Genomic DNA, 21712 nt, shown 5'->3' with positions numbered 1-21712 from the left:
TTCCCTCTGTCCCCCTCCTCCAGGGTCGCAGCCGTTCCGATGTCTGTACTGTGCAGCCACTTTCCGCTTTCCTGGGGCGCTGCAGCACCACGTCACCACTGAGCACTTCAAGCAGTCAGAGAGCACCTTCCCCTGTGAGCTCTGCGGGGAGCTCTTCACCTCCCAGGCCCAGCTGGACTGTCACTTGGAGTCTGAACACCCGAAGGTGACGGGCACTGAAAGCCAAGCGGCTGCCTCACAGATGGTGCAGGTGATTCTGGGGCCATCAGATATGAGGGTGCTGACACAGGGTTCCTGAGGCTTCTCTGGAGGCAGTCCCATCACGACACCTAGCCTTTCTCCCCAGGGCTCTCAAAGGGCCCTGTGAGTGATGCATTCATGACCAAGAGGATCTTGCAGAAGAGTCTCTCTGGACCTCTTACCAAATAGAACAGAAAATTCTAGCCTCCTGGTGACTGCATGTGAAATGGCCCCTGAGTAGAGGGAAGCTGGAACAAGAATTTTCAAAAGCAGAATGACATTGGCCTCTCCTCCCAATTCACACACTCCCTCACCTTCTGCACAACACCATGGGGTGTGGTGAGAGTTGCAGGAAACCTCGGAGGAGGGTAGATGAGCTCTTTGTTGAGACCACCTTCAGCTGAAATGCTTTGGTAGCTCCTCTGGGCTGGGCACCGGGCACATTCGAACGTCTGGGCTTCTCACCTTTACCTGGGTGAAAAGCCCCCTCTTCTGATATTTCAAGGCTATGCTTGCTCCAGCCCCTCTTTGTGTCTCTAGTTCTATTACTGCCTTCCCGTCTTCTCCAGAGAGGGTGGGCAGGAAGGGAAAAGAAACTCCATTCTGTTGATTGACAGTAATTTGTGGATGGACGGGAGAGGAACTGTGAGCTGGCTGGGCCGCCCTCGTCCTGTCCCGTAGGGCAGCCCCGTATAGCCGTGTTCTTACAGGCCTCTGTGGGGAGCAGAGGGCAAGGCAGGCGGCCAGGCCTCTGGGTGCCAATCCTGCTGCCATTTCAATGAGGACAGCTCTGCTTTTATCTTTTTTATATATTAGGATTCTGGATAAGATGTCTTTTGGGGCGAAAAAAAGATTCCGTTGCTAAAAGAAAAAGAAAGAAAAACAGTTTGAAAACTGCTATCCTAGATGATTTTTTATTGAACATCACAATTGGTCTCTTCACTCCTATAGCAAAGACATGGCTGAGCTTGGCGTCCCCATTTCTGCCCACTCAGGTCTAGCAGAAAGCACTTTCTGCTCTCGGCAGCTCTCAACAGCCAGGGTTGCCTTGCCCTCTGCGGGCGCTCTGTATTGAAAACATCCAGCTGTTCTGAGCCCCATGGCTCAGAAACATCAACTCCGAGGTTCAGGCAGGAACTGGGTGTACTTAACCAGACTAGTTCTCCCTGAGATGGAAAAGTCATCTTTAACAGATGCTGCAGATTTGGAAGGGGCATGTGTGGCCTGTGGAGGAGAGAAGTCAGTGCCCTCCAGCCTGGTGAGCTGCGTGAAGGAGCTGACAGAAACCACATTTTGTCTACCCGTTCTTCTTCCTGTAGCCATTAGCTCTGTAGCCACCTAGCTTCCAAGTAAGGCTCTTAGCCTGATCAAGGTCCAGACACGCTACCTTTGGCAACCCGAGGCTTCTGGTAACCCATTCCCATTTCCGTGGTTCAAGCATGACATGAACCGCTTTGATTCAGGAGCATTCCTTTCACACGGCACGCACTTGTGCAGTGTAATCCTCAAGACAGGACAACCCAGTGCGAGAAGCTGAGCCCGCGTTCACTGGTGTGTAATCAGAGTCCAGGCACCCTGAGGTGGCACGCTGAGCTAAATTATAGCAATTTGGCACACAGAGTCACTTCAGTGGTTTGCCTGCCTTCTCTTTTGCAGCACTGGTGTGTTAGACTTGCCTCTTCCCATGAAGCACATGTAACTGCTCTCCTCAGGTGAAAACATAGATATCATCATTACAGCGTGAGATGAAAACCATGTAAATTCTGGGGAGCCAGCTGTGGACACTGCCCAGAGCAGCCTCACGGTCTTTCCCTTTCAGGTGATCCAAACCCCAGAGCCGGTGGCCCAGACGGAGCAGGTGATCACTTTGGAGGAGACCCAGCTTGCTGGTTCGCAGGTGTTTGTGACATTGCCAGATTCACAGACATCCCAGACCAGCTCTGAGCTTGTGGCAGTGACCGTGGAGGACTTGCTAGACGGTACCGTGACCCTGATCTGTGGGGAGGCCAAGTGAGTGGCTGCTCATCGTGGAGGGTCCTACGTTTGCAGTAGAGAGAATGTTCCACGCTTGCCTTTTGCCCTTCCTCCCTCGATGTCCTGAGTATTGAGCATCTTAGCTCAGCACCAGCCTAAGTGGTCTCACTTGGGAAACGGACAGAAGCATCATGGTTCCCATAAAACCAAGTCTGAGTCATCAGCACCAACGCGACCGCCCTCCGTAGCAGGCAGGCCTGTTCCTCACAGGCCTGCTGCTGTGGCCTCTCTGGCACTGTCCATCCCCAAGTGGAGTATAGCTTCTGAAATAGAGCCTGAAAGAGCAGTGGGATAAGAGCTGGTGACCAGAGTAAGCAGAGTGGTGTGATGTGCTGGCAGCCCTCAGCATGCAGAGCAGCAGTTCCGTGCAGGACAGTGGCCCACAGAGCGGGGCTGCAGGCGCTGCCAGTGCTTTCTGGCCATTTAAAAATGAGAGAAAAGCACCATCAGACCATCTGGGGATTCCCAGCCTTGAACACACTCAGCCCCTTCCTCACGTCTGGCGTCCTTCCAGCCTCCCCTTACGGTGGCAGTAGGCCAGGTAGCAGCATGCTGACACAGGAAGGCTTAATGTCCACGCTGAGTCCCACCTTGTCAGTTTAGTCAGCCATCCCCAAAACGAAGCCTTTGGAGTGTTTCTTCTGGGAGTGTTCAGTGTGAGGCCATCGAGCTGCAAACCGTCTCTGCCTTTCCAGGAAACTCTTCATGGTGTTCTGCACCTCAGGCTGGTTCCCACAGCTTTTCTGTGGTGTCCTCAATCCCCTTTCCCTAATCAGAGCGTAAAGCTTCTACCCAACCTGGAGGCCTCGTCCCCTCGCTGAGGAGCGCGTGATACATGTAACGTAGCAATGAACCAGCTCCAGGTGGGGTAGTGCCCGTGGTGGCCCCGGAGTCTTCCTCCTGCCAGGGTCTTCCCTGCCTGTGAGTAGCCAGTTGTCTGAGCCCTTTCCAGCGGCCACTATGACTGAAGGTCAGTGATCCTTTGGAGTCTGAATTTTACAAAGCTTTTTCATCTTCAGCTCCTAAAATATAATCTGATAATTAATGGTTTATGGAATCCATTATGAAGTGCAATTAGATGGAGGGAATGACTAGCATTTATCTTCCTTTCCCTGATGGCAGAAGGTTGAAGTCTGCTAGGGCAGTGTTTACACACGCAGCACGGCTCCCTGCCACCTTGTGTGGATGACCCCCTGTGGAAGATAAACTGCCCAGTTCGGTCACTCACCCTCAAAATACAAGCTGGCAGAAGACAAGGCCACCCCTTCTTTCTAAGCACATCACCAGGTACCAGCAGGGGACGGGTCGATCTGGGTCATGGTCGGTACTTCTGTCGCCATCACACATTGCTGGAAGGGCAGAAGGTGGGACCTTGACACTGGCCAGTGTGTCTGCTGGCGTCCATGCTGCTCTGTGCAGCCAGCTGGGCCAGCTCGCACCGCGTCCAGTTGTGTGCTCATTTTAGGTGCAAATCCCTTGAGCTTGTCAGCTCAGGGATCGCCCCATTCTGAAGTAAATGAAGTTTTCAGAGGCCAATAACTGACCAGAAGATGGTGCTCAAACCTTTTAAGACTTTGCCTCCCTGTGAGGCCCTCACTGCTTCTGCCAAGGCCGTCTCTGTCTTCTTAAGGGTTTTCAGTTCTGTGAGCTGTCGGACCGGGATTGATTTTGATCAGCAAGTGATGAGATGGCACCGAATCTCCCCTTGGCACCAGATAAAACTCATTGAAAGAGTGGAGCAGCCCTGCTTACAGGGCATGGAGACCAAGCCCGGCAGATAAGAGTGCATGGGTGGGTGGGAATCGCAGCGTTATCAAAACTTCTTCCAGCCAGAAAAAAACAAAATAAATGTAAAAATTAATTGCTGAGGACCTGTAGGGAAAGTGATTTTTCTTTTTAAAAAGTCTTCTGAATAAAGAAAGCTATCAGCTTTAAACTCAACTTCCAGATCCTTTCAAGTACTGAGGCACCCTTTCTCAGGTTTCTGGTGGAGACCCAGATCGTGGCAGGACACTCGTTTTCTTCAGAATCACCAGACTCACAGTTCACTTTGCCAAGAGCAGACAGAGCAGTGGGATATGCTGCCAGCTGCACTCTCACCCTGTGGCACAGCCAGCAGGAGCACGAGGCCTCTGCTCGTTCTGGTCAACATGAGGGAAAGGTCCATCCTGAATTTCGTCTCTGCTCCAAGTGGACCTCGGCAAGCTGCTGCATCAACAGCGATTTTGCAGTGCTGCTCCCTAGAGACGCCCGAGCATGGATTTTATTGTAGGAAGACTTTTTCTAGCCCTACTTGGCCATTTTATTCTTTTCTCCCACTTCTGCCCAAGACACCTTCTGAATTGCTGCCACGGAGGACATGTTATCGGGGTCCCCTTGTCCACATCACTTGCTCTCATGTGGCAGTGGTGGTCTCTGCCCTGTTGCCGTGGTGCTGCCCTTGTGGCCTCAGGGCTGAACCCTGGGGGCACTGGCAGTGGTGTACAGGAGTCTGTGGACTTCTTGGAACGCATATTTATTCAGTAAGACCCCAACTCTTCTCTGCTCCCAGAGCTTATGAAAGACCTGGTGAGGAGGAAAGGACAGACAGATTCCAAGGTGGAGTCTGATTCTGTGAGGGTCACTTAGGGAACGGCATTTGCCCATCCCCAGTGAGTGAGACAGACAGCCAATAGATGGCTCAAGAGCGAGGATCGCCCCGGGAAGATGGGACTGTGTACGTGCGTGAGCAGAGCCTGAGGGGCAGCAAAGGGGCAGAGACTTTTTTTTTTTTATAAAGCCTGAGTCCAGCAAGTGCCACAGTCTACAGTGTGAATGCCAGGTTCCCTGGTCATTCAGGTCCTCTCTGAGGAAGCTGTCTGACTCTCCCCTCCCACCAGCCATGGAATGTATTTCAGCTTCATCCCCCAGGGAAGAGCCCTGAGATTCACAGACTGAGGGTGAAATAGATCCAGTCAAACAGGGGTAAATGGGGAGACAAGGGCCCTGTTCTCTGCTCGTGGTGTAAATCGAGGAGAAAGATGAGATGGGCCCAAAGAGTTTCTCTACCCCAGGTGATGTTGCGGTCGCCATAGGCTGATGACTTATTAATAATATGGGGTGGGGGATTTAACTCTCATGTGCCTGAGATCTGCGAATTGACTAAGGGTTGGAGGAACTGCCAGCCTTACCTAGCATGGTTCTAGGGGACAAGCCATATTTCTGTTAAATTGGGACTAGGAAGTTGGACAGTGGTGGAGAAGATCCTGGGATGCTTTAATCAGTGCTCCCAAAGGAAGACTTGAGCAGCCCCTGCCCTGCTCCGCTTGGCCTAGTGTATTGCAGGGATACTTGGGAAGTAGGGAGAAAGTGGGAGTGAAAGAAAAATTAGGGGTTGAAGGGAGTATTTTGTTGCCATGGAAGACCTTGGGGCTGGTTGGACTTGGGCCAAAAGCTCAGAAGCACAGCCAGAACTCATAAACTTGCTACTCCTATGACTTGGCCTGTAAGGAAGGGAGAAGTTGCTGTGCTTCGGGGATTACATTGTTGAAAAAAAAAAAAAATTATCCCATCAGCTAATTTAGATTGCTTCCAAATCATGGAAATGTTGCATCATTTCCCTTACAAAGGCCAGTCACACCTGCTACCACCCACGGTCAGGACAGGGTGCACATGTCAGGACAGGTCAGCCAGCACACGATGGCTGTTTAAATTGGATTACAAACCATTATTCGTGTTCAACTTGCACTACTCTATGTAAATAAAATATGTACTTTGAAAAAAGTTATGTTGCATGAGTTTCACATGGACTGTGATGCTATAAACCTGTTTTCTCTGGTTCTGGGCAGCTGTCATACGGGACCAGGCTTGATAGGCCTGGTTTCCTAGGGGCTGTTGTGGGCCTGCGGGCCATGTTAGCGTGGCCTGGGAAGGACAAAAAACTCTCCTGTCGTGTGGAGTCTCATTTTTCTAAACCCTCGTTCCCAGGGAGCAAGTGTGGTGCAGGGTCTCAGAGGTAGGCTTTGGTGTCCAACCTGGGTACATCCCAGCTATGCCACTTTATGACTGTGTGACCTTGGTGAGATACTTATCCTCTCTGAGCTCCCTCCTTCCAGCTCCCATTCACAAGTGGAGGAAATTATCGTATTTAACCCACAGAACTGTAGTACTAATTAAAAGCCTAGATATAATGTTTGGTGTTTGAAGTTTGGTGTTGAAAATTTTAGTTGTAATTAATAAAGTCCTTCACATACAGGTGAGCCATTCCCTACACTTTCTGGCACTGGGAAGATTGTTCATTCCTGCACCTCTTCCTCTGTCTGCATCCTTAGGGATCTTTGTAACAGCACTTTTCATTTATCTCTTGAATCTCAACTGCCCCCAAAGCACAAAGTGCTCAGCAGATAACTATAAAATAAGCAGAAACTTTTCACGGTGAACAGCTGAAAATGTCACGTTGCTGACAGCCAACAAGGAGACGAGAGAGGCAGACACACGGATAGGATGCACATAGTTTCTGCCGTGGGAGTCCTGCAGGTAAGGCCAGGGGCAGGGGGGTCATATCCTGCAGCCTCCTAAGCTCAGGTCTGCCCTGAGGCAGGGCTGGGGGTGACTGCTCACTTCTCCTGGGACTGTCCTGACCCTTGCCCAGAGCCCATAGGGCCTCTAGGAAGTATGCCTTTCTGCCTAAGTCGTGTCTTTGGAGAGAGGGGCTGGAGCTGTCGTATCTGGAGCAATAATCCTGAGAGTGTCCCAGGCAGCTGGGCTCCGGCCATGAAAGTGTGTGTGTACAGAGGTGAAGTGCTGCTGTGGGTCAGGAGTGATTGAGCAGAGGTAGGAAGTGGGCCGAGCGATTCCCTGGAGGTGTACTTAAGCCTGGGCCAAGGGCTGGCTGCAAGAGGCAGAGCGGTGCGGCGCAAAGTGCACGGGCTGGGGAGCTTCCCAGCCCCACCTCTCAACAGACTGTGACCATGGGTTGGTCATCCCTAGTGATGACAGTGAGGAGGGTAGTAGACATTTGTAAAACGGCTAACAGTATAGATGCTTCATAGATGGTGTCTGTTACGGTTTCTAGCACTTTAAAAGAACCTGAGGGAAGAGGGCAGAGAAAGGCAGGAAAGGAGGATGCCTGATGTACCCTAAGATAGAGGGCCTGGGGTGGAGGCTAGGGGACCCCCAGACCAAGGTCAGATGGAGCTCTCCGGGCTGCATTATATATAATAACCCAGAGCCTCTGTCCCAGGCCAGGGTGGACGGTGATAAGAAGGGGACAGGACCTCCTGGGTTGGAGCCTGACTCAGAGCTCCTTGGTGCCACAGCTGACGGGTCATGTCCGAGGAAAGACACAGACTGGATGTCAGGCGGGAGCACATCCAGTGAGCGAGGGAAATGGAAGCACTACGTTTGTGATGATTTCCGGCCCTCCTACCTTGCCTCTGGAGCTTTCAGATTCATTGTTTATCTTCCCCTCCGTGAGCTGGTACTCGGGCATGTGTTTGGGTGAAAAAGGAGAACTAGCTTATGGTTCAATGTGGACTCATCCTAGCCCTTTGTTGGGAAACACTCCAGGACTCAAGCTTTCACTGAGAAGAGAGGATCTAGGACATGGGCTTGGAAGCTGAGCTCACCTTCTGGTGAATGTTCTCCAGGCTTTTCCTTGTGCATCTGTCACGTCCTCTGCTCTGTCACACAGTGCTACCACAGCGAGCCCGGGGAGCTTGGTAGATGTTGCTGCCGCTCAGCCAGGAACGAGCAGTGCTCCTCCCACCAGGCCTCGTGTGCTTAGGCAGAGCCCAACTTCCACCTCTCACCCTGGCCAGCGAGCAGGTTCCCCAGGTTACCTGTGGGCTGGTCCATCAGAACGTCCTCCTTTCTTTGTCCTCTGAGGAGAGCGTAGCAGAAGGCTAGCAGCAGCTAGCTGGGCCCAGAGCTTCGCAGCTTTTCTGATCAAACACCACTCCTGCCAGCTCTTCTTGCACTGGTTCCCCCAGCGCAGACCAGAAACAGCTGATCAAACACATCAGTCCAGGGACCCACAGCCCTCTCCAGGGGCGATTTCATAGACCTGCCATCAGGAGGGTCTGATAAAGATGGGTAGGGAAGGGGACCCATGAGGCTGGCACAGGGCCAGATGGCTTTTCATTCCATTTAAGGTTGAAACCTCTGCGCTCCACGCAGGGTCCAGACCAAAGCTAGCATTTCCAGAGAGGCCAGGGCTAGAGCTGCCTGTGAGCCCAGGGAACTGAGGGGAAATGTGCATGCATGCATGACTGTGGGGGATGTCAGGTAAGAGTGCGTGTGGGTTTGGGAGCATGGGATTATTAGATTGTCACAGGATTATTTAAGATCCTCCCTCGCTAAACTGTGACCCTTTCAAGGGCGAGAACTGTGCGTTATCCTTTTAGTTAACACACACACACACACACACACACACACACGCAGTTAGCCTGGCACAGCAGGTGTCTTTTAGTCCTAAGTTCTGGAGTCTCTGAGGTCCTATTATGTGCGTGGACCCATGCCCAATGCTGTAGAGGTTGGGGCCAGATCGGGCTAAAATAGTGTGTGATGTCTGCTTCTAGGGGACTGTTAACCTGGTTGGCCAGGCAAGGATTGTATATGAGAAACAAGTACCAAAAACACCAATCCAGGAACTTCCCTGGTGGCACAATGGATAAGACCCTGTGCTCCCAATGCAGGGGGCCCAGGTTCAATCCTAGTCAGGGAACTAGATCCCACATGCAAGCCACGACTAAGAGTTCGCATGCCACAACTAAAGAGCCCGTGTGCCGTAACTAAGGAACTGGTGAGCCACAACTAAGGAGACCGCCTAACGCAACTAAGACCTGGCACAACCAAATATTTTTTAAAAATTAAAAAACACCATGCCAGGGGCTTCCCTGGTGGCGCAGTGATTGGGAGTCCGCCTGCCGATGCGGGGGACGCGGGTTCGTGCCCTGGTCCGGGAGGATCCCACATGCCGCGGAGCGGCTGGGCCCGTGAGCCATGGCCGCTGGGCCTGCGTGTCCGGAGCCTGTGCTCCGCAACGGGAGAGGCCACGGCAGTGAGAGGCCCGCATACCGCAAAAAAAAAAAAAAAAAAAAAAAAAACACCATGCCAGTCCAAACGCACGACCTAAATACCTATAGATGCTGTGTTTCTTTATTATTTTTTTTTCTTTGGGGGAAGGATTAATATTTTTGAGAAATATTCTCATAATTAATAATTACTGTTATTAGGTGCTTACTACGTGTTGGATACTGGGCAAAGAGCTTTATGTAATTTTTATTTCACCAGCACCACGATGTAGGTACTGTTGTTACCCCACGTTACAGGCAAGGAAACCTACACCGGAAAAGCCACTTGACAGTTAAGTGGCCAGTGTGAGCTGCACAGCTGGGATGTGATCCAGGCTGCCTGACTCCAGAGCTTGCTCTTAAACAACAAGCTACATTCAAGCATTTCTTGCTTCATACCCAGGTAGCCAGAAAATACCTAGGCAGCCATACTTCCCAGTCCTTCAGCCACAGGTCTGTGCCACCTGGACTGTTGTCATGCACCTACCATGTCTCCCAGCCTCCTCTCTCCTTCCTCTTCCCCTCTATTCATCCTGCCCGAGACAGCCCACCAGGCCTGAAACTCTGCTTTTCTCAGCTGGAAATGTGTCCAGTAGCAGCAAGAGTCGTGTTCTTTGCCTTGTTTGGGGACTAGATTGTGGCCTAGGAACTGTGACTTTGGGGGGCCCCTCACAGTGTCACCCATCCTCAGTCGACCCTTGACAGCTCGGGCGGGGCGCTTCCTTATAGTCAGAGGACAGCTACAGGTCCTGCCTCGGCTCCCACTGAGCCCAGCACTGGGCCTGGCCCAAGTGGGTGAGGGTGGTTCCCCACCAGGCAGCTCAGGGAAGCATCTTGGCCTCTCTGCCTTCCCCATCTCTCCTCTTATCCTGGGCTCCTGAAGGAAAAAATGTTTTCTGGAACAGCAATCATTTCATTGGAGAATACAGGATCAGAAGACAATATAAAATGTAGTGGTTCAGGGTCCTGTTCTAGAGTATTCAGATCTGAGTTCAAATCCCTGCTCTGTCCCTTGTTAGATGTGTGCTTTGGGCACGTTAACTTTTCTTTACCTTGATTTTTTTTTTTTCTTATCTGTAAATTGGAGGTAATAAAAACTCTAAGAATTGTGGAGATTAAAAGGAACACGTGTAAGACTCTGGTGTAGATCATAGCATGTAGGAAGTGCTCAATAAAAATGATACCACTCATGTTATCAAGGGACCCAAAGCCTCGGGTGGTCCCTGTCCCAGTGTAGAGACCCCACTGGGTGCTTCTGAAGCTCAGGTAGGGTGCACTTCTGTGAGGCAGTGGAAGATGAAAAAGAGGGCCAGCCGGACAGAGTCCCTGGAGGGCAGGGCCCGGTATTAGCCATCTCTCCACCCCCCATTTCCTTGGTGTCTGGCACCTGTCTGGTGTCCAGAGAACACCTGCTCTATGGTGAGCAGCAAACCCAGGAGCAGCGCTGGGGTCTGGATGCCTGGGACCGTGCTCTTTATGCGGCTCCCTGCTGCACCTCGGAGCCACCTGGAGCAAGATCCTACAGCCCAAGGGACGTGTCACAGATGTAAGCGGACTTCCTAGATGTGACCTGGCCGTGTGGCCCAAGCGGGCTTGGTGTCTTGTTCTGGCATCAGCAGAACAGGCTGTCTTGACCCATTTGGTGCCCCCATTTCTGTCCCAACCTGGTCTCTTGGCTTGGAGCAGGAGAGGTTTCACCCGGTGGGAGCAGGGCTCTCAGGCAAGTGGAGCACAGAAAGGAGTGGAGGTGGCAGATGCTTGGCTCAGCTGGGCCTCCCTCGTTTTGTACAGCAGCAGTGGTCCCATAATGCCTTGCTCTTGAGTAGCACTCTGCTGCTTTCAGATACATCATTGATCCTCTCAGTAACATGGAAGTTTACAGCATCTTCATTATTACCCTTTTACAGTGAAGGAATTTAGACGCGGCCTCCTCTGAGGACTTAAGGGTCCTCAGCTAGTGATAGGTGGGATTGCAGTCCGGTTTTGACACCAGATGGAGGCTTTCCTCATCTCACCGTGCTGTCCCTGCGACTCTGTAGTCCCCACATTTCAGAGCACTTGCAATCTTTTACTTGCTTGACTGGCAACATTGCTCTGAGGCTGGAGGGGTATGAATTATTAGTTTGCAAATGAAGAAATTGAAGTTCCAGGAGGTGACATCACTTGGTCACATGGAAAGTCAGTAGCAGAAATGCAGTCAGAGCAGCTGGGCCCAGCATTACATCCACGCTGCAAGAAAGAGCACAACGGAGGCCAGGTGAGTGAGGAGACTCAGGGCTCAGCCAGAGTGCTCGCAGCAGGGACGGGCTGAGCGCCCCTTGTTGCCCTCTGCCCTGCCAGGCCACGTGCGCAGCATCCCCCATGCAGGTGCCACGTCCACATTCAGGGCACAGGTGAGCACTGTCCACGAGGACTCCCTGTGATGAGGGAAGCGGTCTGTTCTGCACTGTGCCATGCGGGAGCCACTAGTCAGATGTGGCTTGGAGCACTTGAAACATGGCCAGTGTGACTGAGAAGCCGAGTTTTACATTTTAATTTAAATAGTCGTGTGTGGCTAGTGGTTATCGTCTGGATGGCATAGAACTAGCTGGAGGCCCAGGGGTGAGCGTCATATGGGAAGTGGCTGAGCCTAAATTCAAACCCAGGTCTGTCAGACTCCGACACCCATGACCTTTCCCCTGGTGCCGTGTCAGGAGGGAGGTGCACGTGAGTGAGTGGTAGACATTGGCTGCGGGGCTCAGAACACTTAGTTTCGTTCAGTAAGGCTGTCCCGGGGCTTCCCCGGTGGCGCACTGGTTGGGAGTCCGCCTGCCGGTGCAGGGGACACGGGTTCGTGCCCCGGTCCGGGAAGATCCCACGTGCCGCGGAGCGGCTGGGCCCGTGAGCCATGGCCGCTGAGCCTGCGCGTCCGGAGCCTGTGCTCCGCAACGGGAGAGGCCACAGCAGTGAGAGGCCCGCGTACCGCAAAATAAATAAATAAATAAATAAATAAATAAATAAGGCTGTCCCTTGCCTTACACTCGTATGGTTAGTGCCATCGCTGCTCTGTGCGCCCCGCCCCCATCTTCATCCTCGTCGTTGTCTACACCGTTTATTGTACCGGGGCTCTACCTCCATCGTGACTGATCCTGCTAACTCCTCCACAGTGACGTCACTGTTACCCCATTTCACAGACGAGCACGTTGATGCTCAAAAGGGTTGAGAAACTTGTCCAAGCTGGGTCGCCTCTTGCTGGTATAAATACAAAATGCCCAGTTCTTGCTCCTGTTTCTCTCCAGCTCTAGACCAGAGCTAAACTGAAGTTAGAAGGTGCCATGGAGGCAGCCAGGAAGCCCTCTCCCTGTCCTGTCCTTGAGAAGACATTGCACTGAGCACGCTGCCTGGGCATCAGCCACTGTCCACACAGGAGGGGGGCGGCAGGGGCCACGCATGCTTTGGGGGGACAGGCTCACCTTTGTGTGCCTGTGGCTTTCTGACAACTATTGTAGTAGAAGGCACTGGCCTCAAACACATCTCTTTAAAAGCCTACCACAATCTTAAATGCAAGTTTTGTTTATCTTGGAGCTAATAAGATCCGTGGCACCACGCCAGCACGTTTATAATGAGAGTCATGGGACAACTAAATTCCTTGTCACTCACGAGCTGCACTGCATGACCTTGGACAGTCTCTTCAGCACCACCCCAGCGAGTAGATTAGATGACCTCTAAGGGCCCTTCTCCAGTGTTCAATGATTCCTTATATAGCACAAGTAGTAGAGAAATCAGGATCTGGGCCTGACCCCGCTGCTTTCATATTGTGTGACTTACCTCTGAACCTGTGGTTCCTCACCCGTCCTGGTGCTGCCCACACAGAGCTGTGAGGCCTGGGCTGGGCAAGGGCCTGCCGTGTGGCGAGTGCGCAGGAAAGGCCCTGATGGGCTTCGGGGCTGCACCCACAACACCCGGCAGTACCTTGTCACCCTGCTCTCAAGGAAGAGAAGTTGGAAGAAGGGGAACGTGTCCTCTTTGGGCCAAGACGCTGGCGCAGGTGCCAAGAGCTATACCAAAGAGAGCCTCCTGTGGCGCCATCCAGCTGGTACGGGCCTGCCTCTCCTCGCCGCAGGAGGGGCTGCGCCCGCCGCCGGCACAGCAGGGAGGAGCTGGCAGGGACAGGCGACAAAAGCATCTAGGCCTGGGAGAGGGAAGCTTCCTGGAGCTCGTGGTGAGGAGCTGCCCCAGGCTTAAGAGGGCCATCCGCACCGTGGCCCTGCGAACCCTGGTCTGAAGCAAGCCTAGGGCCCGGGGTAGCCCAAGGGCTGAGAGGCAGGGCTGTGGAGTCACGTGGTCTAACGTCAGCCCTGCCACTGCCCAGCTCTCTGGCTCTGGGCAGAGCACTTAACCTCTCTGAGCCTTACTGTCCTTATCTATGAAATGGGAAGGATAATAGTCCTCGCCTGCCTCTGAGGATTCTTCTTTTTTTTTTTTTTTTTTGCAGTACACGGGCCTCTCACTGCTGTGGCCTCTCCCGTTGCGGAGCACAGGCTCCGGACGCGCAGGCTCAGCGGCCATGGCTCACGGGCCCAGCCGCTCCGCGGCATGTGGGATCTTCCCAGACCCGGGGCACGAACCCGCGTCCCCTGCATTGGCAGGCGGACTCCCAACCACTGCGCCACCAGGGAAGCCCTGAGGATTCTAAAATTACACCCGTGAAGGCCCTTATGTGCCAGGCAGAGAAGGGACTCCATAAGTGGTTATTGTTAGCTTCCCTGGACCTGACCCCAGAAAGGCCAGCTGTTGGAGGAGGAGACTGTGCTTCGTGGTCTGGACTCTGATGCCCACGGGGTAACAGGAGGAGGGAGTCCTGCTAGGAGTTCCACCCCTGGCCTTCGTTAGGCTGTGGCCTTAGCACTAACGGGGAGAGGCCTGGCTGGCTGGCTGGGCAATCGAGACCAGAACCCCAGGTTTATGGGGGGTTCCTCAACCCACCACTAAGGAGGCCTGAGGAGATAGGATCCCCTGGATTCCACAGGTTGCCCCCATCTTCTGGTCAGAAGCTTCCCCACAAGCCTTTCTGGGGGCTCGTGCACAGGCTGCGAGATGGAAGGGAGAAGTGACAGGGATGCAAGATTCCCAGCATGGAGCCCTGTGTACCCCAGCCAAGCATACGCCCTCGGGGCCAGCTTACCTCCAGGCCTTGGCCCAAGCTGTCCCCATCACCCGCCCATGCCCTCTGCCAGCCTTTTCCACCCAGCTTTGCCCTATCCTTCAAGGCCCAGCCCAAATGTCTCTCCCTCCAGAAAGTTGCCTTCAGTTACCTCAGCCAACATTGTCTTCCCCTGGACTTTTCGGATACCCTGTATGACCCACAATATTGATCATATGGTAATTGGTGTTCATGTCTTTTTTTTTTTACTTTTTTTTTTTTTGGTGGCAAAATATACATAACACCATTTTAGCCATTTTTAAGTGTAAAGTTCAGTGTGAACTACATTCACATTATTGTGCCACCATCACCACTGTCCGTCTCCAGAACTTTCTCATCATTTCATACTGAAACTGTGTCCCCACTGAACATTTTCATCACCCCTGAAGGAGGCCCAATTCCCGTTAGCATCACCCCCACTCTTCCTGCAAGCCACCATTCTATCCTGCTTCCTGTCTCTGACTTTGGCTAGTGTAAGTTTCTCATAGAAGTGGAATTATGCAGTATCTGTCTGTGTTCATGTCTTAACCCTCCATAGCGCCCTGTGCCTCTACTGAGCGACTGAGTAAAAGCGGCAAATGAAGGAGCAAAAGAACAAAGGTGACGCCTCAGGCTTCCTGAGACAGGCCTGGTCCCCTGCTACGCCCCTCACATCACTAACCTAGAATTCATTCATTTGACAACCGGCATCTATTAAGCACTCACTCTGGCTGAGAAAGGGTTCTAGGTGCTGGAGACACCACAGCAAACAGAACAGAATAAAATCCCTGCTCTCGTGGAGCTCATATTTTTGTAGAAGAGACAGACAATAAATGAGTATATATATAGTCTGCTGGGTACTGCTGAGCGTCAAAGAGAAAAATTAAATTGGCAGGGGGGCAGGAGGCACAGCAGAGGTTTAGGTAGGGGGACTGGGAAAGGCCTCACTTATTAAATGATTGCAGCAAAGACCTGATGGCTTCGAGAGCCTGGCCGTGTGAATGTCTAGGGGAGAGCATCCCCAGCAGTGGGAACAGCCCATACAAGGGCTCTGAGGCGAGTGCACGCGGCCAGTGTGAGGAGTACAGAGGAGGCCAGTGCGCTGGAGCAGAGTAGGCCAGGGAGAGGGTAGTAGGAGATCAAGTTAGAAAAGTAGTCAGGCCCAGATTACATAGGACCTTCTAGGGCATTGTGAGGGTTTGGTCGGCGGAGGGTTTGATCGAGTGCTGCGGCTGCTGTGTAGAGAATAAATATAGGGAGAAAGGGTGGGTGCTGGGAGATTACCTAGGGGTTATTGCAATATTGCATCACAGAAGAATTTCATAAAGATAAAAAATTAAAATGAGGCTGCAACCTAAATAAGTTTCTGAGTGGCTCATTTGTTAGCCAAGCAAGGTAAATGATGTTGGCCTGGACCAGGGTGCTGGTGAGGAGTGGTCAGATGCTGAAAGTAGAGCAGACACGGTTTGCTGATGGATTAGACGTGGGATCTGAGGGAGACAAAGAGGACTTAAGGATGATTCCCAAGCTTTTTGGTCTGAAAATGGGAGCATGAAGTTGCCATATGCTGTGGAGGGGAGAAGAGTGAGGGGCAGGTTTTGGAGGAACAATAAGGAACTCACTTTGGGACGTGTGAAGTTTGAGATTTCAGTTAAACACCCAAGGAGAGTTGTAGAGTAGGCAGTTGGAACATGGATCTGGAGTCAGGGACGTTAGTGATCACCTTGTCCAGCATTTGTATTTTGTTTTCTGAGGCCCAGGTGGCACCTGGCATCACCAGCGCTTTCCAGAGACCCAGGTGTCACAATCTGCCCTTCCTTTGTGCACCTTTCCACCTGTCCATCCATCCATCCATCCATCCATCCATCCATCCATCCATCCGTCCACCCGTTCATCTGTTTATCCGCCATGCCCTGCACATCTAACCTGTGTCAGACATGGTGTCAGGTGCTGGGGATACAGGAATTAGTAAGACATGTCCCGCCCTCATCAGGCTCACAGTCTGGTTATAAATTCTCCAGGCCTCCCTTGGCCTCAATCTCTCCTTTGGTAAAATGAGTTCAGACCAGACAATCTTGAAGAGCGCAACCAACTCAGACCTCCCATGAACTCATGAGGCCAACTTTCCCTCGGCCTCCCCTGAGCTGGGCCCCACAGCTGGGGTGGATGGAGCTGGGGTCGGGGTCTACGTTGGCTTCCTGTCCCCATAACACCCGTCTGACCAGCAAATGAGCCCTAACCTAAATTTTGCTGTGTTCATCTTCCACCAAGAAGTGATTAACTGTGGTGAAGCAATTAAGTCAACCTAGCCAGCGGTTTGCAGTCCACAGGACTCACGAGTGACATGGGTTAAGGTTAAGGGGGATGATAATTGGCAACTGGAGAGTGAAAAAAAATCTTACTCTTTTTATGTATAAAGTGCAGATATGTGCAAAGTACATACACAAATATACAGTGTCTCTATGGTATTAAAATTTCATGAGCATGGAGATTAGGGGAGAGGGTGTCTTAAAAGGCTCCTTGGGGAGCAATCATGAAAAAAAGAGCGAGGGGAGGTCCCTGGCGGCTCAGTGGTCAGGACACGGCGCTTTCACTGCCGTGGCCTGGGTTCGATCCTCAGTCAGGGAACTAAGGTCCCGCAAGCCGCATGGCACAGCCAAAAGAGAAGCACCGGTTAAGAGAGGGAGGGAGGGAGGGTCAGGGCTTGGAGCACACACTCATTTGGCCACCCAGTAACAGGGCTCAGTCCCAGTGCTGGGGACAGAGGTGACCAAGCTCAGAGACACTGCCCTTAAGCTACAATCTAGTGTGGGACAGGCAAGAAACCAGGCAATCATTATACCCAGTGACAGGTGCCGTGCTGGGGCCAAGGGTAGGAGTGGGGATGGGGCTCTAGCATCAGGAAGGCTCCGAAGACCGGGCCAAGCAGGGCTGGACAGGCGACTAGGTAGCTCTGGGCAAGGGCAGCCTGCTGGATCCCAGCTCCCCGTCCAGGGGCCAAGTGAGCAGATGCCTACATAGAGTGATTCCTTTGGGTAAATGGGGTGAAGAGTGGGTTGGGGGGAGGCTGAGAATTTCCTTCTTTCAGACGCTCAGCTCAAAAATAACATCACCACTGGAAGATGCCTGGAATCCTCCCATTAGAGCTCCATCCCTCAACTTGAAATATTGCCCTTGATGGCAAGCAGATATGGTGGAAAGAATTCCAGACCAGGTGCCAAAATACCTGACTCTTGGTCCCAGCAGTGCCCCTGATGTACTGAGTCAGCAACCTCTCTCTCTAAAACGGGAGATAAGTATAATCTCTTCCCCCTCCTAGTTCAAAAGGGCGATGGATATGGGAAGGCACATAGGAGCCACCGGTCTCAGCCTACAGACGCATGAGCTCATCTACTCACACACACACCCGCGATGAGGAGATTCCTCCCCATTTTATAGGTGAGGAGACTGAGGCACAGAGAAGTTAGTCACTTGCCAAGGCCACACGGGTAGTTAGTGGGGGAGCCAAGATTTGAACCCACTGGCTGAAAACAGACATGGGTGGGGTGTGAGAAGACACAGACAGGGGTGGGTTTAGGGAGGCAGATGCACCGGATGCTCAGCCAGGGCGGCCCTGGGATGTCCGTCTGAGAGCCACGATCCCTCACTCTCTGGGCACCGTTTACAAGCAGAGCACACGCTGAAGAGGTGGGCTTGGGGCAGCCGGAGGCCCTGGAGATCCCAGGCTGGAAAAAGGACGGCCCACGGGACCCTACGGCTGTCTTCACAGACCCGCAACGGTCACAGAGGGATCTGCTTAGGACATGGACGGGGTCACGTCGTGCCCTGGCTCCAGCCCCCCAGAGAGCCCAAGGTGAAGTCCTGGCGCCTCAGCTGGCCAGACAGGGCTCTCTGCAGCCTGACCTTGGCCAGCCTCTCCAGCCTCATCGCTCACGATTCCCGGCCTCGAACCCCACTCTCCAGGTTATCAAACTGCCAGGAGCCCCCCACACACTGTGCCTGACCCCGCTGCTGGGACGAGAAGGAGGAGCGGCCCCCCGCTCCCGGGGCCTCTGCTCGCGCTGTCCGGAAGGCCAGAGAGCCTGTCCTTCCCCGTGGCCTGGCCGACTCCTGCTTCCGCTGGAAGGCATTCCGAGCTGTGACTCAGATGTCAGCTTTTTCAGGAAGCCCTCCTTCATGCCTCTGTTGCAACCTAGCCTTCCCCTGACCCCGGGGGCTGCAGCCTCTGGGTCTGCCTTGCCGGACAGGGCCGGGCCAGAGTCCGGATCTGCGGGTGGACCAGCGGCGCTTCGTGAGCGAGCATCGTCCAGCGTTCTCATCTGTCTGTTCATCCTCCCCTGCCTGTCTCTCTCCTGCCCTCCCCTGTCCTTGCACCTCTGTCTCCACCTCCGTCCTTGGGCTTTTGTGCGTGAGGCTCTCTCGCTGGCTCCCTCAACCTGTCTCTCTGCCCCTTTCTGACTCTCTCCCTCTCTCCTTCTCTCGCCTTGTTCCTCCCGGGTCTTCTTCTCTTCCCCTCCTTTCAGGATTGATGTCTGGGGCTCTATCTCTCCCGAGGCCTCCAACCTCACCCTCACCCTCTCCAGCCGCCTCCTCCTCCTCCCCGCTCTCTGTTCCTCTGTGTCTGCTCTCGCCGCCCCCTGCCCCTCTCTCCCTGTCACTTGTTTATTCTTCTCCTCCCTGAGCTTCAGTGGAGCCCCGGCTCCTCTCAGCCTCCTGTTTCTCCTCCCGGGAATGTGGGTGGCGGCAGCCAGCGAGAGGCCCCGCTGGATGACAGCCGAGCCCAAGCCTCCCTCGGAGCTGTCACCAAGGAAATCACACACCAGCGCCTGAAATTCAAATTAGAGTTTTGCTGAAGCTGCTAAAACACATCAAATACTATCTTTGAAGTCCCCTAGCAAAAGCTGGTCATTTAAACGAGTCTCTGTTGGAAATGAGGGCTGGGCAGAGGGTCTGGGCAGGGCCACCATCCCCGGGCCTGGAGTGGGGGCCCCTCCCTGCCAGGCCAGCCCGCGGACGGGCCCTGTCACATGGTCCCCCCCGGGGGCTCCTTGGGTCACCGCCAGCCTCACCGGGCTGAGGTCCCACTGCTCCACAGGCTCCCCACCTCTCCCCAGGGCATCAGCGTGCCACGGACTTGTGGAGAGGCAGCAAGAAACGGAGGAAGGAGTCCTGGACGGAGAGCCTGAGGCCCTGGGAGGAGGTGTGATGCGGGCTCTGCACCCGTTCTTCTTCCAGGGCCCCGTCCCTGGCCGCTGACTCCACCCCTCGGGGCTTCCTCCACGGGCCGGGGTGACAGTATGTACCCACACGGTGCGGCGAGGGTGAAATGAGCCATCGCATGACTAGGGCCAGCACGCCGCTCAATGAATAACCACCATCACCTCAACAGTAAGAGCCAAAGCGTGGGTGGTCAACCAGCCTCTTCATCGACTTACGCGCCAGGCCTGCCTCTCGGAGCCGCGTCTACATCCACTCATTGCATCCTCCGAACAACCCCGGGAGGAAGCGGCTGGGATTATCCCCATCTTACAGAGCCGTTAAGCAGCTCGGGCTCCTCCGCAGCAGCTCTCCCACACCCTCCTCTGCTGGCCCTCCTGCGCCCCCAATCCCAGGGTCTGGAGCTCTGTCCCAAGCCTGCCCTTCGCCAGTGGCCTGCACTTCAGTTGCCCCGGCAGCCCTGCGCCCGCCCCTGGGACGGCGAGGTGTCTGCGGGCCCCTCGCTCTTCCCGCCAGCCTGCCCGGAGCACCCACCCTGCCCGCCGGGCCTGCCTGCTTTTCCACCCTTGCTGTCCCCCCACCGGTCTGACCTTTCCCACTGCAGATAATCCTTTGAGTTTGGTCTTGTCGCAAGCTGCCACCGGCAAGGACAGGAAGTTTTCTGCTCAGGAACTTGGAAAGTCCTTGGACTCTTCTTCCCGTTATCGCTGAAAGACGATCCCCGGAAAGGGCGGAAGTCATGAGACTGAGGTGGGGACATTGAGCCCCAAGGCCAATGGGAATGTGAGAGGGACCCGCTGTGTTTGGAAAAGGCGCCCAGGAGGGCCTGGCTGACATTTGGGCCCCGGCCCTGTGCCCGGCACTGTAGAAGGACAGTCCCCAGCTGAGTGTGGCTCTGGCATAGGGCTGGAGCCCCCTGGGCAAGCAGTCCCGTGAAGGGGTCTCGGCCCCAGAAATGGCCACGTGTGCCAGGCCCTCGGCTGCCGGAAGAGCCAGGAGGGCCCTCAAATCATGCAGTGGGAACCAGCGGGGGGGACATGAGTGTATGCCAGAACCCCCCCCCAACCCTGAGCTTCCCTTGGAGAGGACACCACCACCCCAGCTCTCCCAAGTTCAAGGTGGCTGGAGAAGGCGCCCAGCGTGGACATGTCACAGAGACGAGTTCTGTGACGGCAGAAGTTCAGGAGGCTGAGCAGCCTGGGGACACACCCACCCAGGGCGGGGAACCAGGGAAGGCGTTTTGGACCCCTGACGTTCGAGTAGTTTGAAGTTGAGTTCACCAGGCGAAGGGATAGGGCGAGGGGAAGAGGAGCGGGCCAGCCGAGGGACTGGCGGAGGGGCGCTGGGGAACCACGGCAGACTGCGGAAACTGAAATTCAGTGTGGTTATTGCTTAGTGTGGGGACGGAGGAGTGGTGAGACCTGCGGCTGAAGAGGTAAGCAAGAGCCAGGCCACAGAACTCTCTCTGTGGGGAATTGACACAGAAGAAGGGATTTCTGAACGCTTCTTGAAAATTCACTCTTACAGGATTTGGTGGCTGAGTTCAGACTAGCCAGACTCCTCGGCCCTGAGGCCAGGCTGCAGGGGCCACAGGCCAGCCAGTGCTCCCCACGTGATTCAGACAACCATCACGGATGCTCCGATGACCTGGGCAGGACGAGGACTTTTCAGATAAGGAAACTGACACCGAAAAGGGGGACGCCTTGGTCATACAAGAAGCCAAGATCACACAGGAGTTAGTGTCAAGGCCAGAACTCAGAGCCCAGACTCCCCATGCAGGGCTTTCAGCTCAACCAAATGAGCCTCAGACAAAGCGCGAGGGTCTCGGTTAGGAATCTCCCTGATGGCGACAGCAACTGAATGCATTCAGCCGACACACATCTCCCGGTGCCCGCTGTGTGCCAGGCACCGTGCTGCGCATTCGGAGGCTGTGCTGTGGGACAAGCGGGGGGAGGGGGGGATATTAGATCGCATCTGACCCACATCAAAGCCGTTTCAGAAGGATGCA

At 54.0% G+C, this 21712-nt stretch overlaps 1 protein-coding gene and 1 long non-coding RNA gene across 3 annotated transcripts in view; one reads left to right on the top strand and one right to left on the bottom strand.

The window, feature by feature from the left end:
* Positions 1–4210, top strand: part of ZBTB40 (zinc finger and BTB domain containing 40) — an 88641-nt gene extending 84431 nt beyond the window's left edge. Inside the window, exons 19-21 of one of the 2 annotated variants that reach the window (XM_067015352.1) lie at positions 24–250; positions 2060–2250; positions 3905–4210. In XM_067015352.1, the coding sequence (XP_066871453.1) occupies positions 24–250; positions 2060–2250; positions 3905–4055 (569 nt within the window). In that variant the 3' untranslated portion in view covers positions 4056–4210. Of the gene's footprint in view, positions 1–23; positions 251–2059; positions 2340–3904 lie in introns of those variants that run through there. The other variant, XM_067015362.1, reaches the window with a different exon arrangement.
* A 5179-nt stretch (positions 4211–9389) lies between these two features.
* Positions 9390–20373, bottom strand: LOC136792965 (uncharacterized). The gene is made up of 2 exons (XR_010837622.1): positions 20295–20373; positions 9390–11555 (listed from the first exon to the last, which is right to left on the bottom strand). It is a non-coding gene; the product is annotated as an uncharacterized lncRNA (long non-coding RNA).
* Positions 20374–21712: the final 1339 nt, after the last annotated feature.

The sequence above is a fragment of the Kogia breviceps genome, chromosome 1 (assembly GCF_026419965.1).
Source record: "Kogia breviceps isolate mKogBre1 chromosome 1, mKogBre1 haplotype 1, whole genome shotgun sequence".
Lineage (NCBI taxonomy): Eukaryota > Metazoa > Chordata > Mammalia > Artiodactyla > Physeteridae > Kogia > Kogia breviceps.
This window is presented reverse-complemented; position numbering and strand designations above follow the sequence as displayed.